This window comes from Atractosteus spatula, chromosome 5 (assembly GCF_055471065.1).
Source record: "Atractosteus spatula isolate fAtrSpa1 chromosome 5, fAtrSpa1.hap1, whole genome shotgun sequence".
NCBI classification, from domain to species: Eukaryota; Metazoa; Chordata; class Actinopteri; order Semionotiformes; family Lepisosteidae; genus Atractosteus; species Atractosteus spatula.
Genome location: NC_142710.1, coordinates 8,396,825 through 8,412,968, shown reverse-complemented (window position 1 = coordinate 8,412,968; position 16,144 = coordinate 8,396,825). Strand labels below are relative to the sequence as shown.

General features: G+C 56.9%; 1 protein-coding gene across 2 annotated transcripts; it reads left to right on the top strand.

The window, feature by feature from the left end:
• The first annotated feature begins 388 nt into the window (after positions 1-388).
• On the top strand, positions 389-14,988 carry rnf25 (ring finger protein 25). 2 transcript variants are annotated; one of them, XM_088917746.1, is made up of 10 exons: positions 389-455; positions 1,272-1,343; positions 3,400-3,502; positions 6,956-7,023; positions 7,183-7,252; positions 11,186-11,257; positions 11,493-11,636; positions 13,036-13,122; positions 13,589-13,723; positions 13,900-14,988. In XM_088917746.1, exons 1-10 carry the CDS (start codon positions 439-441, stop codon positions 14,866-14,868), a joined length of 1,737 nt encoding a protein of 578 aa, XP_088773872.1. In that variant the 5' UTR covers positions 389-438; the 3' UTR covers positions 14,869-14,988. The 2 variants fall into 2 exon arrangements, with proteins under 2 accessions (XP_088773872.1, XP_088773871.1); XM_088917745.1 differs by having other exon boundaries at positions 13,033-13,122.
• The last annotated feature ends 1,156 nt before the right edge of the window (positions 14,989-16,144 follow it).

Here is a 16,144-nt window from a genome sequence, read left to right as displayed (position 1 = left end):
CCCCCAGCTTCTCTCCCTGTCTGTGTGTCTCATGGAGAGCAAGCTGGGGTCTGCGAAAAGAGGAATTCCCAATGCAAGAAATTGTATATGGCCAATAAAGTGATCTTATTTTATGCGATATTTTAGGTGATTAAAATAATACTTTCCGAAAGTTCATACGAATCACTAACAGAAACGTAAAGGGACGCTTTTATTTTCGAAGTCAAAGAGGGTGGTGATGCAGACTGAGTTAATATTAATATCATAGTCATCATCGTTACAGAAAAGACACATTTTTTATTAAGACAAACCGAGAATCGCCCGTAATTAGCTAAACGCTGTCGTAGCAGGAACCGAGGCGAGAGGTTTTGTTGGTTTCCGGCGGAGGGCAATTTCCGGCGCACCCTGGCCGGCAGATTGGTGTCACTGCTTCAGCGTCCCCCCAGCGGCGGGGCGATCATGGCGGCCGAGTGTAGGTGAGTGGTCAGTTTTTAACGGGCTTTTTCTAGAGTTAGGTTTGGCTAGAGGGCAGAGACGTAGCGGGGCTCGGCGTGTCAGGAGGAGGCGACGCGGGACGGAGCCCGTTAACATTTTCGACTACTTCATTCAGTTACAGCAGAGGATGGCGCCCCGAACACTGTCTCGTTGATGTTTGGGTTTGCTGTATCACAGGTGATGACAACAGCAAGCAGCAGGAATTCGTGTTTGTTTTCTGCCTGACCCGTTTTTAACTGGACTAGTGGGTGTTTGGCCGGTATTCGGTTTAATGAAGACGGCTTGTTTTACTGATTCTGTCCGAGACCGGTAGGTTACGATGACGGAGTGCACTGTCGTGTACCGGAGTTAGATTTCTAGATGATTTACTGAATTTGACATGACATCGGTGTTTTCTGAAGTTCCCGAAGCCCCGCGGGAAAGCGAACAGGCTGTGTGCCGCCGTACCGCACTCCAGACTGACCTATTTTAATATGAGCTGGATATTAACTCCCACTGACACTGACAGAGCAGTCTGAGACTCTCCAGGCTGGCCTGACTTTACTGTGAGCTGGATTAGTTATTAACTGAGATTATAGTCAGACTCACACTGACACTGACAGAGCAGTCTGAGACTCTCCAGGCTGGACTGGACTGACTGGACTGTGAGCTGGATTAGTTCTGAACTGGGATTATAATCAGACTCCACTGACGCTGACAGAGCAGTCTGAGACTCTCCAGGCTGGACTGGACTGACTGGGCTGCAGTGTCCAGTTGATCCCGTCCGATGTGATGCTATGTGTCTCCCTCTCTCGTAGCGTGGACTCAGAGATCGAGGTCCTCCAGTCCATCTATCTGGATGAGCTGACCGTGACACATGGGCCTGACAGGTCAGTGTCCGTGAACCCGCTCCCCCCCCGCCCAAACTCAAGAAACACATCTCTCTCTCCCTCTCTCTCTCTCATGCAGCGGTACAGGGGCAGGCTCGGCGGTCCGCTCCGCTCCAGAGTTTATCGCTGCTCCTCTTGCGATGCCCCCGACGCAGCCCCCGGGACCACTGCCGGATTTACAGCCTGTTCCGGGGATCAGACCCCCGAGTGACTTGGAGCCGGTGGGATCACAGCGAGGGCGCTGGGCGGCCCTGGAGCAGCGATAAACTCCAGAGCGAATCCGACCGTCGAGCAGCGGGAGTCCTTGTACCGCGGTGAGAGAGCGAACGTGTGTCTCGAGCAGGGGGAGTCCCTGTACCGCGGTGAGAGAGCGAACGTGTGTCTCGAGCAGGGGGAGTCCCTGTACCGCGGTGAGAGAGCGAACGTGTGTCTCGAGCAGGGGGAGTCCCCGTACCGCGGTGAGAGAGCGAACGTGTGTCTCGAGCGGCGGGAGTCCCCGTACCGCGGTGAGAGAGCGAACGTGTGTCTCGAGCGGCGGGAGTCCCTGTACCGCGGTGAGAGAGCGAACGTGTGTCTCGAGCAGGGGGAGTCCCTGTACCGCGGTGAGAGAGCGAACGTGTGTCTCGAGCGGCGGGAGTCCCTGTACCGCGGTGAGAGAGCGAACGTGTGTCTCGAGCGGCGGGAGTCCCCATACCGCGGTGAGAGAGCGAACGTGTGTCTCGAGCGGCGGGAGTCCCCGTACCGCGGTGAGAGAGCGAACGTGTGTCTCGAGCGGCGGGAGTCCCCGTACCGCGGTGAGAGAGCGAACGTGTGTCTCGAGCGGCGGGAGTCCCCGTACCACGGGGAGAGAGCGAACGTGTGTCTCGAGCGGCGGGAGTCCCCGTACCGCGGTGAGAGAGCGAACGTGCGTCTCGAGCAGGGGGAGTCCCCGTACCGCGGGGAGAGAGCGAACGTGCGTCTCGAGCAGGGGGAGTCCCCGTACCGCGGGGAGAGAGCGGACGTGCGTCTCGAGCAGGGGGAGTCCCCGTACCGCGGTGAGAGAGCGAACGTGTGTCTCGAGCGGCGGGAGTCCCCGTACCGCGGTGAGAGAGCGAACGTGTGTCTCGAGCGGCGGGAGTCCCCGTACCGCGGGGAGAGAGCGAACGTGTGTCTCGAGCGGCGGGAGTCCCCGTACCGCGGGGAGAGAGCGAACGTGTGTCTCGAGCGGCGGGAGTCCCCGTACCGCGGTGAGAGAGCGAACGTGTTTCTCGAGCAGGGGGAGTCCCCGTACCGCGGTGAGAGAGCGAACGTGTGTCTCGAGCGGCGGGAGTCCCCGTACCGCGGTGAGAGAGCGAACGTGCGTCTCGAGCGGCGGGAGTCCCCGTACCGCGTCGAGAGAGCGAACGTGTGTCTCGAGCAGGGGGAGTCCCCGTACCGCGGTGAGAGAGCGAACGTGCGTCTCGAGCGGCGGGAGTCCCCGTACCGCGTCGAGAGAGCGAACGTGTGTCTCGAGCAGGGGGAGTCCCTGTACCGCGGTGAGAGAGCGAACGTGTGTCTCGAGCAGGGGGAGTCCCCGTACCGCGGTGAGAGAGCGAACGTGTGTCTCGAGCAGGGGGAGTCCCCGTACCGCGGTGAGAGAGCGAACGTGTGTCTCGAGCGGCGGGAGTCCCTGTACCGCGGTGAGAGAGCGAACGTGTGTCTCGAGCGGCCGGAGTCCCTGTACCGCGGTGAGAGAGCGAACGTGCGTCTCGAGCAGGGGGAGTCCCTGTACCGCGGCGAGAGAGCGAACGTGCGTCTCGAGCAGCGGGAGTCCCTGTACCGCGGCGAGAGAGCGAACGTGTGTCTCGAGCGGCCGGAGTCCCTGTACCGCGGCGAGAGAGCGAACGTGTGTCTCGAGCGGCCGGAGTCCCTGTACCGCGGTGAGAGAGCGAACGTGTGTCTCGAGCAGGGGCCAGCGCATCTGGGGCGTCCGTACTGCTGTTTGCCTTGGCCACTGTGCGTGTGGTCCTGTGCGTGTGCGTGTGCCCGGTTCTGTGACGCCATGCTCACACCCTCTCTCTTTCTCGCTGCCCCTCAGCCAGTACCCCTGGCTGGTGAGCATCACCCTCTTCCCCTCCACGGCGCAGGACTGCGACAGCCAGTACGTGCGACTGACCCTCTCGCTGGCCCTGCCTGCCCAGGTGAGGCTGTCTGTCTGTCACACAGGACACTGAAGGACACTGAACCACCCCGCCGTCTCCCTCCCTGTGCCTGAAGGCTACGACTGCAGCCTCCTTCTGTGTGTCTGTCTCTCTCTCTCTCTGTGTCTCTGTGTGTCTCTCTCTCTCTCTCTGTGCGTCTCCCTCCCTGTGCCTGAAGGCTACGACTGCAGCCTCCTTCTGTGTGTCTGTCTCTCTCTCTCTCTCTGTGTCTCTGTGTGTCTCTCTCTCTCTCTGTGTCTCCCTCCCTGTGCCTGAAGGCTACGACTGCAGCCTCCTTCTGTGTGTCTGTCTCTCTCTCTCTCTGTGTCTCTGTGTGTCTCTCTCTCTCTCTGTGTCTCCCTCCCTGTGCCTGAAGGCTACAACTGCAGCCTCCTTCTGTGTTTCTGCCTCTCACTCTGTGTCTCTGCCTCTCTCTCTGTGTCTCTGCCTCTGCCTCTGCCTCTGTGACTGTTTCTGCCTCTGTCTCTGTCTCTGTGCCTGTCTCTGGCTCGCTGCCCTGTCCCTGCCCAGGTCTCTTTGTGTGCGTGTCTCTGTCTCTGTGCCTGTCTCTGGCTCGCTGCCCTGTCCCTGCCCAGGTCTCTTTGTGTGTGTGTGTCTCTGCCTCTGTGCCTGTCTCTGGCTCGCTGCCCTGTCCCTGCCCTGTCCCTGCCCAGGTCTCTTTGTGTGTGGGTCTCTACCTCTGTGCCTGTCTCTGGCTCGCTGCCCTGTCCCTGCCCAGGTCTCTGCATTGCACAAGGAGCTCAGGATTGTGTAAGATGCTGGGAGCCCAGTAACAACAGGGGTCATGTTACTGCACATGATGTAACTCCCTGTCTCTCAATGCTGGCGTTCCTCTTGCATAACTGCTGGTAACCTCACCCCTGTGTGCACTTGATCCTAACATTTCAGGAGTTCTAGTCTCACATGTTACACAGGTTACATCACGGGTTTGAAAGATAGTAGAAACCTTTTTCAGGAATGCAGGTTCCTTGATTTCAATCATGTGTGCATGCATATCTTTGACTACACTAGAGCACTGAAGGACTGGGGCTCTCAGGGCTGAACTGAGCCAGTTACTGTCTTCATGAGTCCAGACTCACAGTGACCTTTAACCCCTGACTGAAGACACTAGAGCACTGAAGGACTGGGGCTCTCAGGGCTGAACTGAGCCAGTTACCATCTTCATGAGTCCAGACTCACAGTGATCTTTAACCCCTGACTGAAGACACTAGAGCACTGAAGGACTGGGGCTCTCAGGGACTGAACTGAGCCAGTTACCGTCTTCATGAGTCCAGACTCACGGTGACCTTTAACCCCTGACTGAAGACACTAGAGCACTGAAGGACTGGGGCTCTCAGGGCTGAACTGAGCCAGTTACTGTCTTCATGAGTCTAGACTCACGGTGACCTTTAACCCCTGACTGAAGACACTAGAGCACTGAAGGACTGGGGCTCTCGGGGACTGAACTGAGCCAGTTACTGTCTTCATGAGTCCAGACTCACAGTGATCTTTAACCCCTGACTGAAGACACTAGAGCACTGAAGGACTGGGGCTCTCGGGGACTGAACTGACCTGAAAGACTGTTCCTGCAGCACCAGTCAGGCTCGTTCCCCTGTCTGTGCTGTAGTTGTGACCTGAAGCCCATCCTGGCGTCATGATCCGACGAGTCCTGCCTCCCCGCCTTTGCTTGACTTCTGCCACTTCCTTATCTCCCCTCGTCCGCGCTCTCCTTCCTCATTCCGTTCCGCCCGTCTGTCGCGGTCCGTCTCGCAGGGCGACGTGGTCGTCGCTCTGGGAGAGCCGCGCTTCTGCCGCGGAGTCGCTGAAGGCCTTCGCTGGGCGAGATCCGCAGATCCGGTTACCAGCCAGGCAGCCAAGGCCCAGTGCCGAGTGGCTTTGTTCTGGTGAAATATGCAGATGGGATGACAGCCGAATTCTGCACTCTCTAGTGTGCAGTATCTGTAGGGCCTGTGTTATAGATTGTATTGCTTTTTCACTGTTAGGATTATCTCCATGATCTGTTTTAGGGTCTGTGTTCATCTCTCTGTGTGAGGAGTGTCTCTGGGGTCTGTATTAGGGTCTGTGTTCATCTCTCTGTGTGAGGAGTGTCTCTGGGGTCTGTATTAATCTCTGTGTGAGGAGTGTCTCTGGGGTGTGTATTAATCTCTCTGTGTGAGGAGTGTCTCTGGGGTCTGTATTAATCTCTGTGTGAGGAGTGTCTCTGGGGTCTGTATTAATCTGTGTGAGGAGTGTCTCTGGGGTCTGTATTAATCTGTGTGAGGAGTGTCTCTGGGGTCTGTATTAATCTCTCTGTGTGAGGAGTGTCTCTGGGGTCTGTATTAATCTCTCTGTGTGAGGAGTGTCTCTGGGGTCTGTATTAATCTCTGTGTGAGGAGTGTCTCTGGGGTCTGTATTAATCTCTGTGTGAGGAGTGTCTCTGGGGTGTGTATTAATCTCTCTGTGTGAGGAGTGTCTCTGGGGTCTGTATTAATCTCTGTGTGAGGAGTGTCTCTGGGGTGTGTATTAATCTCTCTGTGTGAGGAGTGTCTCTGGGGTCTGTATGAGGGTCTGTATTAATCTCTCTGTGTGAGGAGTGTCTCTGGGGTCTGTATTAATCTCTCTGTGTGAGGAGTGTCTCTGGGGTCTGTATTAATCTCTGTGTGAGGAGTGTCTCTGGGGTGTGTATTAATCTCTCTGTGTGAGGAGTGTCTCTGGGGTCTGTATTAATCTCTGTGTGAGGAGTGTCTCTGGGGTCTGTATTAATCTGTGTGAGGAGTCTCTCTGGGGTCTGTATTAATCTCTCTGTGTGAGGAGTGTCTCTGGGGTCTGTATTAATCTCTCTGTGTGAGGAGTGTCTCGGGTCTGTATGAGGGTCTGTGTTCATCTCTCTGTGTGAGGAGTGTCTCTGGGGTCTGTATGAGGGTCTGTATTAATCTCTCTGTGTGAGGAGTGTCTCTGGGGTCTGTATTAGGGTCTGTATTAATCTCTCTGTGTGAGGAGTGTCTCTGGGGTCTGTATTAATCTCTCTGTGTGAGGAGTGTCTCGGGTCTGTATGAGGGTCTGTATTAATCTCTCTGTGTGAGGAGTGTCTCGGGTCTGTATGAGGGTCTGTATTAATCTCTCTGTGTGAGGAGTGTCTCTGGGGTCTGTATGAGGGTCTGTATTAATCTCTGTGTGAGGAGTGTCTCTGGGGTCTGTATTAATCTCTGTGTGAGGAGTGTCTCTGGGGTCTGTATTAATCTGTGTGAGTTGTCTCTGGGGTCTGTATTAATCTCTCTGTGTGAGGAGTGTCTCTGGGGTCTGTATGAGGGTCTGTATTAATCTCTATGTGAGGAGTGTCTCTGGGGTCTGTATTAGGGTCTGTATTAATCTCTCTGTGTGAGGAGAGTCTCTGGGGTCTGTATTAATCTTCGTAGGGGGTCTCTCTGATAGATGCTTTTCTCTCTCTCTCAGTACCCCAGCTGTCCTCCAAAGATCTCCATTCACAACCCCAGAGGTCTGTCAGATGACATCCTGTGCAGGTAAGGAACCCAGCTTTGTGATTCTGTGCCGAGCAGAATTTATTCCTCCCGCAGCGATGGGCAGTGTGTTTTAATGACTCTCTCCCCCTCTTTCTCTCCCCTTACACGTTCTCCTCCTCCTGCTCTGCTCCGCTCTGTTCTTCGCTCCCTCTCTCCCAGCGTTCAGCAGTGCCTGGAGTCGCTGGCTCAGTCCTCGGCCGGGGCTCCAGTCCTGTACGAGCTGATCGAGGTGAGTGAGCGAGCAAGCGAGACTTGTCCCCCCCCACAAGCGTGTGTGTGTTCGTCTGACAGATCCTTCTGTGTGGAGTTTGCGCGGTCTCCCTTCGGTCCGCGTGGGTTTTCTCTAGTGTGCTTTTCCTCCCAGCGATCGCGCGGCCCCGCGTGCGGTTGTACGAGCGGACTGGCGCTCCGTGCGGACTCTCGTCCCGCCCTGTGCATCTCGCGTTCCCTGGACAGGACAGGACAGGAGTCCCGGCTGGTCCAGCGCAGGGGGGGTAGGTCAGGGTGAGGGGGGAAGGGTCAGGATGAAGGGAGGGAGGGGTCAGGGTGGTGAGGGAGGGGTCAGGGTGGTGGGGGAGGGGTCATGACGAAGGGAGGGAGGGGTCAGGGGGAGGATTCAGGGCGATGCGAGGGAGGGGTCAGGGTGGAGGGGGAGGGATCAGGGTGGAGGGAGGGAGGGGTCAGGATGGAGGAGGAGGGGTCAGGACGGAGGGAGGGAGGGGTCGGGGAGGATTCAGGATGAAGGGGGAGGATTCAGGGCGATGCGAGGGAGGGGTCAGGGTGAAGGGGGGGGGGGGGTCAGGGGTCAGGGCGATGGGACGGAGGCCGCGGCTGAGCTGAGCAGAGGGCCTGGATGCTCGGGTGGGTGAAAAACGTCACCCGCTCGGCAGGAGGAGGAAGGCTGGGTGGGGCGGCTGTCCTGTCTGTCCTCACCAGAGCTGCGATAGCATCGTGGGGGCTGATAGCATCGCTCTCTGACAGCTGACAGCAGGCCTGGAGCCTGCCCTGATGTTCTCTAGACCCGCAGGAATGAACGTCACATGTCTGTGCACACATGTCTGTGTGTGGGTGTATCCAACTGTGTGTGTGACAGTGTGCTTACACTGGGTGTGTGTGTGTCTGGGTGTCTGCATGTATTTGTAGGTGTGTAACAGTGTAGGAGTGTGTGTATTCACAGTGCGGGGGTCTGGTGTAACGGTGTGTGTGTGTGTTCGCAGTGCGGGGGTCTGGTGTAACGGTGTGTGTGTGTTCGCAGTGCGGGGGTCTGGTGTAACGGTGTGTGTGTGTGTGTGTTCGGAGTGCGGGGGTCTGGTGTAATGGTGTGTGTGTTCGCAGTGCGGGGGTCTGGTGTAATGGTGTGTGTGTGTTCGCAGTGCGGGGTTCTGGTGTAATGGTGTGTGTGTGTTCGCAGTGCGGGGTTCTGGTGTAACGGTGTGTGTGTGTGTTCGCAGTGTGGGGGTCTGGTGTAACGGTGTGTGTGTGTGTTCGCAGTGCGGGGGTCTTGTGTAACGGTGTGTGTGTTCGCAGTGCGGGGGTCTGGTGTAACGGTGTGTGTGTGTGTTCGCAGTGTGGGGGTCTGGTGTAACGGTGTGTGTGTGTGTTCGCAGTGCGGGGGTCTTGTGTAACGGTGTGTGTGATCACAGTGCGGGGGTCTGGTGTAACGGTGTGTGTGTGTTCGCAGTGCGGGGGTCTGGTGTAACGGTGTGTGTGTGTTCGCAGTGCGGGGGTCTGGTGTAATGGTGTGTGTGTTCGCAGTGCGGGGGTCTTGTGTAACGGTGTGTGTGATCACAGTGCGGGGGTCTGGTGTAACAGTGTGTGTGTTCGCAGTGCGGGGGTCTGGTGTAACGGTGTGTGTGTGTTCGCAGTGCGGGGGTCTGGTGTAATGGTGTGTGTGTTCGCAGTGCGGGGGTCTGGTGTAATGGTGTGTGTGTTCGCAGTGTGGGGGTCTGGTGTAACGGTGTGTGTGTTCGCAGTGCGGGGGTCTTGTGTAATGGTGTGTGTGTTCGCAGTGCGGGGGTCTGGTGTAACGGTGTGTGTGTGATCGCAGTGTGGGGGTCTGGTGTAACGGTGTGTGTGTGTTCGCAGTGCGGGGGTCTTGTGTAATGGTGTGTGTGTTCGCAGTGCGGGGGTCTGGTGTAACGGTGTGTGTGTTCGCAGTGCGGGGGTCTGGTGTAACGGTGTGTGTGTGATCGCAGTGCGGGGGTCTGGTGTAACGGTGTGTGTGATCACAGTGCGGGGGTCTGGTGTAACGGTGTGTGTGTGTTCGCAGTGCGGGGGTCTTGTGTAATGGTGTGTGTGTTCGCAGTGCGGGGGTCTGGTGTAACGGTGTGTGTGTGATCGCAGTGCGGGGGTCTGGTGTAACGGTGTGTGTGATCACAGTGCGGGGGTCTGGTGTAACGGTGTGTGTGTGTTCGCAGTGCGGGGGTCTGGTGTAATGGTGTGTGTGTTCGCAGTGCGGGGGTCTTGTGTAACGGTGTGTGTGATCACAGTGCGGGGGTCTGGTGTAACGGTGTGTGTGTGTTCGCAGTGCGGGGGTCTGGTGTAACGGTGTGTGTGTGTTCGCAGTGCGGGGGTCTTGTGTAATGGTGTGTGTGATCACAGTGCGGGGGTCTGGTGTAATGGTGTGTGTGTTTGCAGTGCGGGGGTCTGGTGTAATGGTGTGTGTGATCGCAGTGCGGGGGTCTGGTGTAATGGTGTGTTATCACAGTGCAGGGGTCTGGTGTAATGGTGTGTGTGTTCGCAGTGCGGAGGTCTGGTGTAACGGTGTGTGTGTGTTCGCAGTGCGGAGGTCTGGTGTAACGGTGTGTGTGTGTGATCACAGTGCGGGGGTCTGGTGTAACAGTGTGTGTGTGTTTGCAGTGCGGAGGTCTGGTGTAATGGTGTGTGTGTTCGCAGTGCGGAGGTCTGGTGTAATGGTGTGTGTGTTCGCAGTGCGGGGGTCTTGTGTAATGGTGTGTGTGTGTTCGCAGTGCGGGGGTCTTGTGTAACGGTGTGTGTTCGCAGTGCGGGGGTCTGGTGTAACGGTGTGTGTGTTCGCAGTGCGGGGGTCTGGTGTAACGGTGTGTGTGTGTGATCACAGTGCGGGGGTCTGGTGTAACGGTGTGTGTGTTCGCAGTGCGGGGGTCTGGTGTAACGGTGTGTGTGTGTTCGCAGTGCGGAGGTCTGGTGTAATGGTGTGTGTGTTCGCAGTGCGGGGGTCTTGTGTAATGGTGTGTGTGATCACAGTGCGGGGGTCTGGTGTAATGGTGTGTGTGTGTTCGCAGTGCGGGGGTCTGGTGTAACGGTGTGTGTGTGTTCGCAGTGCGGAGGTCTGGTGTAACGGTGTGTGTGTTCGCAGTGCGGAGGTCTGGTGTAATGGTGTGTGTGTTCGCAGTGCGGAGGTCTGGTGTAATGGTGTGTGTGTTCGCAGTGCGGGGGTCTGGTGTAATGGTGTGTGTGTTCGCAGTGCGGGGGTCTGGTGTAACGGTGTGTGTGTGTTCGCAGTGCGGGGGTCTGGTGTAACGGTGTGTGTGTGTTCGCAGTGCGGGGGTCTGGTGTAACGGTGTGTGTGTGTTCGCAGTGCGGGGGTCTTGTGTAACGGTGTGTGTGTGTGATCACAGTGCGGGGGTCTGGTGTAACGGTGTGTGTGTGTTCGCAGTGCGGGGGTCTGGTGTAACGGTGTGTGTGTTCGCAGTGCGGGGGTCTGGTGTAACGGTGTGTGTGTGTTCGCAGTGCGGAGGTCTGGTGTAATGGTGTGTGTGTTCGCAGTACGGAGGTCTGGTGTAATGGTGTGTGTGTTCGCAGTGCGGGGGTCTGGTGTAACGGTGTGTGTGTGTTCGCAGTGCGGGGGTCTGGTGTAACGGTGTGTGTGTGTTCGCAGTGCGGGGGTCTGGTGTAACGGTGTGTGTGTGTGTTCGCAGTGCGGGGGTCTGGTGTAATGGTGTGTGTGTTCGCAGTGCGGGGGTCTGGTGTAACGGTGTGTGTGTTCGCAGTGCGGGGGTCTGGTGTAACGGTGTGTGTGTGTTCGCAGTGCGGAGGTCTGGTGTAATGGTGTGTGTGTTCGCAGTGCGGGGGTCTTGTGTAACGGTGTGTGTGATCACAGTGCGGGGGTCTGGTGTAACGGTGTGTGTGTGTTCGCAGTGCGGGGGTCTGGTGTAACGGTGTGTGTATATATGTGTTGCAGAAAGCCAAGGAGATCCTGACAGACAGCAATATCCCTCATGGCCAGTGTGTCATCTGTCTGTATGCCTTTCAGGTACAACTGTCCGTCTCCCTCTCTCTGATCCTCAGTGAGTTGTTTCTCTGACTCTCTCTGACTCTGTGTCTCTCTCTCTCTCTCTCTCTCTCTCTCTCTCTCTCTCTCTCTCTCTCTGACTCTCTCTCTCTCTCTCTCTCTGACTCTGTGTCTCTCTGTCAGTGTCCCTCTGTCTCTGTTAGTCCTGTGTGCTGGAGTCCTTTCTCCCCTGCTGACCCCTCTCCCCCTGCTTTAGGATGGTGAGGTCTTCACGAAGACGCAGTGCTATCACTACTTCCACTCACACTGCCTGGGGCGCTACGTCACGCACTCCGAGAGAGAGCTGGGTCACAGACTGAGAGAGAGGCTGGAGGACAAGACCCTGCAGAGCCCCCCTGAGGTCAGAGAGAACTTAATACAGACACACTGACTGGACACTCCAGTACATTAACACTGCACTGAGAGAGAGAGGGGTTAATACAGACACACTGACTGGACACTCCAGTACATTAACACTGCACTGAGAGAGAGGGGTTAATACAGACACACTGACTGGACACTCCAGTACATTAACACTGCACTGAGAGAGAGAGGGGTTAATACAGAGACACTGACTGGACACTCCAGTACATTAACACTGCACTGAGAGAGAGGGGTTAATACAGACACACTGACTGGACACTCCAGTACATTAACACTGCACTGAGAGAGAGGGGTTAATACAGACACACTGACTGGACACTCCAGTACATTAACACTGCACTGAGAGAGAGAGGGGTTAATACAGACACACTGACTGGACACTCCAGTCCATTAACACTGCACTGAGAGAGAGGGGTTAATACAGACACACTGACTGGACACTCCAGTCCATTAACACTGCTCTGAGAGAGAGAGAGGCCGTCGTAGAGATGCGCCTCCGGGCTGGGCTCGCTCCCCCTGGCCTGGCCTGAGCGTGTCTTAAACAGGCCAGGCCTGCTGCTAGTGTAGCAGAGAGGCTGGTAACAGTCTCAGGAATATTCTCTGGGCTGGGAGCCCAGCAGGGTGATGGGCTGATAAACTCCCGTTCATGGAAACAACACAGGCTGGCTCTGTTACCCCCTGTTGTGTTCTTACCCTGTGTTACGTTAGCCTGTGTTGTGTTAGGTTAGCCTGTGTTACATTACCCTGTGTTGTGTTAGGTTAGCCTGTGTTACATTACCCTGTGTTGTGTTAGGTTAGCCTGTGTTATTACGCTGTTAGGTTAGCCTGTGTTAATTCCCTGTGTTGTGTTGTGTTAGCCTGTGTTCTTACACTGTTATGTTAGCCTGTGTTAATTCCCTGTGTTGTGTTGCGTTAGCCTGTGTTATTACACTGTTATGTTAGCCTGTGTTAATTCCCTGTGTTGTGTTGCGTTAGCCTGTGTTGTGTTGCGTTAGCCTGTGTTATTACACTGTTATGTTAGCCTGTGTTAAAACGTCCCCTCAGCTCCAGCGGGCCGCCGGTTGCGAGTTGCAGGGTGGTATTGCGGGCCCCGGTCCAGACACAGGTCCGGCTCCACCGCCTCAGCTGAAGGCCTTCCTGCCGGGCCGGGCCGGGCCGGGCCAAGCCGGGCCAGGACTGGACCGGACCGGACAGGATTGAAAGATGGGTGGGACAAGCCAGGTCTGGGCTCGCTGGGGGATTGATCAGGGAGGGAGATGGGGCTTCGCGATCACTGTCGTTACCTGGCTCTTGAAGCTGAGGCGAGCCTCGCGTTGACAGTACGGGGGCTCTTCTGGAAACACAATCTTCGGATCTCTCCCTCCCTCACACAGCAGCTGACGGTGGTGTGCCCAGTGTGCCGGGAACCTTTGACCTATGACCTGGAAGCTTTACAGACCTCGCCTGCCCCTCAGTTCCCCAAGGTGAGGCCACACTCTCTTCCTGTTGCTCTTCAGTCCGTCAGTCAATCTCATTCTTACAGCTCCAGGACCAGGGCTGGAGATCTGGGGTGACCTATAAGACTAACTGGACTGGGGCTCCCCAGGACCAGGGCTGGAGACCCCTGATTTGGGGTGAACTATAAGACTAACTGGACTGGGGCTCCCCAGGACCAGGGCTGGAGACCCCTGATTTGGGGTGAACTTATAAGACTAACTGGACTGGGGCTCCCCAGGACCAGGGCTGGAGACTCCCTGATTTGGGGTGAACTATAAGACTAACTGTACTGGGGCTCCCCAGGACCAGGGCTGGAGACTCTCGGATTTGGGTTGACCTATGAGACTAACAGGTCTGGGGCTCCCCACGAACAGAATTAGAGACCCCTGATTTACAGTGTGTCTGTCTGACCTGTCCCCCCCCTCTCTCTCTCTTCCATCCTGGTTGCTATAGGAAACCTTCTCCCCGGGGGCGGGGTTTAGGCAGCAGTGGGAGGAGCTGAAGAAGGTTCTGGAACGCCAGCGCGCGCGGGGCGGAGTCATCGACCCCGAGGCGGAGCGAAACAAGTTCCTGATTCACATCAATGAGGTGAGCCAGGTGAAGTCACACACTGTGTCTGCATGCGTACGGCGCTGGACTTGAGTGTGACCTTGTTAACTGAGGTGATAACAGGGCTACTGACGTTGTGCCGCGTTTTTTATTTTTTTCCCCCTTGCCGATTTTTAAATCTTACGGTTCTGTTTCTCTTCCTCCTCCGTCTGCAGGGTCCTGCGGAAGGCAGCTCGTCCCCAGACCCTTCTAGCCAATCAGCTTCCACCTCTGTCGCGGCAGCAGCCAATCAGCCCTTCGTACGACCTGAGCAGACCCAGGAAAGGGCCGAACAGGCGAACCAATCGGAGCGCAGGGGCGGGAGGGGAACTCGCAAAGGGCCCATTAGGCCTGAGAGCAGAGACCTGCCCACATCGGAGAGCAGCGGCCAATCACAGGGCAGGAAGTGGAAGAGGTTCCAGCAGCCAGAGCGTGGGGGGCGGGAAGAACAGGCCAGCAGCCAATGGGAAGCCGGGGAGCCCGGCGGAGGCAGCCAATTGGAGAAGACGTCAACAGAGGCCAGTCAGCTGCAAGAGGATTTAGAAAAACTTTGCCTCCAAGGACAGACTGAGTTGGCCTCAGGGACAGCGGCTATTGCAGGAAATAGCCAATGCGCAGCAAAGCTCCAGGAAGGTCCCAGCCAATCGCAAAGCAGAGAAGCTGCGAGGGCGGGCCTAACCCCGTCAGATAAAATGGCAGAGGAAGGGCTGGACCTTCTTGAGCCTTCTGTCAATGGGGAGGGGCTAGGGAATCCACCAGGTTCAGGGGTCAGGAGCATGGCCGTCCAATCAGAAGTCAGGCTGGATCGGGGGAGGGGCCAGCGGCTGACAGGCAGTCACCCCAGCCAGTTGCAGCATGAGAGACGGTCCGCCCAGGAGCACTGGGACAGCGGGAGGAGGTGGGGCCAGAGACGGGATTTTGTCCAATCACAGCCCCTGGCCTTCAGGAGGATGGACCAATCGGAGGCCCAGCTCAGGAAGGGCTTTCACCCGTGGGAGAGTGGTGGGCGGGGCCAGGGCTACTGCGGAAACAAGGGCTGGAGCGCGCCCCGCAGGGGGGGCGGGGCCAGCCGGAGGAAGGGGAGGGGCCTGGAGCAGAGGGGCGGGGACAGGGAGCGGAGGACCACCCATGTGGAGAGGGAGTGATAGAGCCGACCAGCAGCTGGAGAACTGGGGATACATAGGCATCACCTGTATGTCAGACATTTTTGTTTCTCCTGTCTTCTGCGCAAACATGGTCTAATAAAAGTGGTGGAAATGCTCATGAAATGCGAGACGGTCCTTGTGTGAGCTCCTGGCTCTCTGCCCCGCTGAGCCCAGTGTGCTTTGCCGTTGGACACACTGATATGTTCGTTCTGGGCTGTAAAGGGGCCCGTCTTGTGTAGACGGGTAGAAAGGGCTGATCGTTTCTGGGCTCGAGCGAAGGAGGCCAAAAGTCAAATTAAAAAAAACAAATCGCACGACATCCTGGCCCCCGGCGTGTATTGTGCCTGGTTCCGGGTGTATGCCGGGGACGGCCCTCCAGCCAGGAGGTAGAGGGGCGAGTCCTGTGGGACAGGAAGAGCCCCCCCAGCGGAGGACTGGGGGACGGGCCTGAGCTCCTGCCCTGCCGGTGCTGATCCGTCCTGGTTTGTCAAGCGCAGGTCTGGGGTTAAAGAGGCCCCATACAAGCTGTGGGTTTCAGATGCACACATGTGCACGCTTGCTCCCACACACACACGTGCACACACACACATGTGCACGCTTGCTCCCACACACACACGTGCACACACACACACGTGCATGCTTGCACCCACATGCACGTGCACACACACACACACACACACACACACACACGTGCATACTTGCTCCCACACACACACACACACACACACACACACACACACACACACACACGCACGTGCACACACGCACACGGGTGCACACTGGTTCACACACACACACGTGCACGCTTGCTCCTACATGCATGCGCACACACACACACACACACACACGTGCACGCTTGCTCCAACACGCATGCGCACACACACACATGTGCATGCTTGCTCCCACATGCACATGCGCACACACACAGGTGCACGCTTGCTCCCACTTGCACGAACACACATACACACGTGCACACTTGCTCACATGCACACACGTGAAATGCACGCACATTCCAGGACATTGGGCTCCATTCCTTCCAGTGTCCGATTCTCGAGGTGTGCAGATAGAAAATTGCAGGGTCCCCATGTTGACGCTGTTGTTAAGCAGCGCTTTCCAGTCCTGATCCTGGGGGGCTGGCCGGCATGTCTTTAGTCCAGCTTGTCTTACAGGACACCCCAAATCACAAGGTCTCCACCCCTCTAGCTACAGAGCCCTCTTCCAGTTACTGTAGTGTCACGGATTAACCAAAATCGGGGGTCTCCAAGCCTGGTCCCGC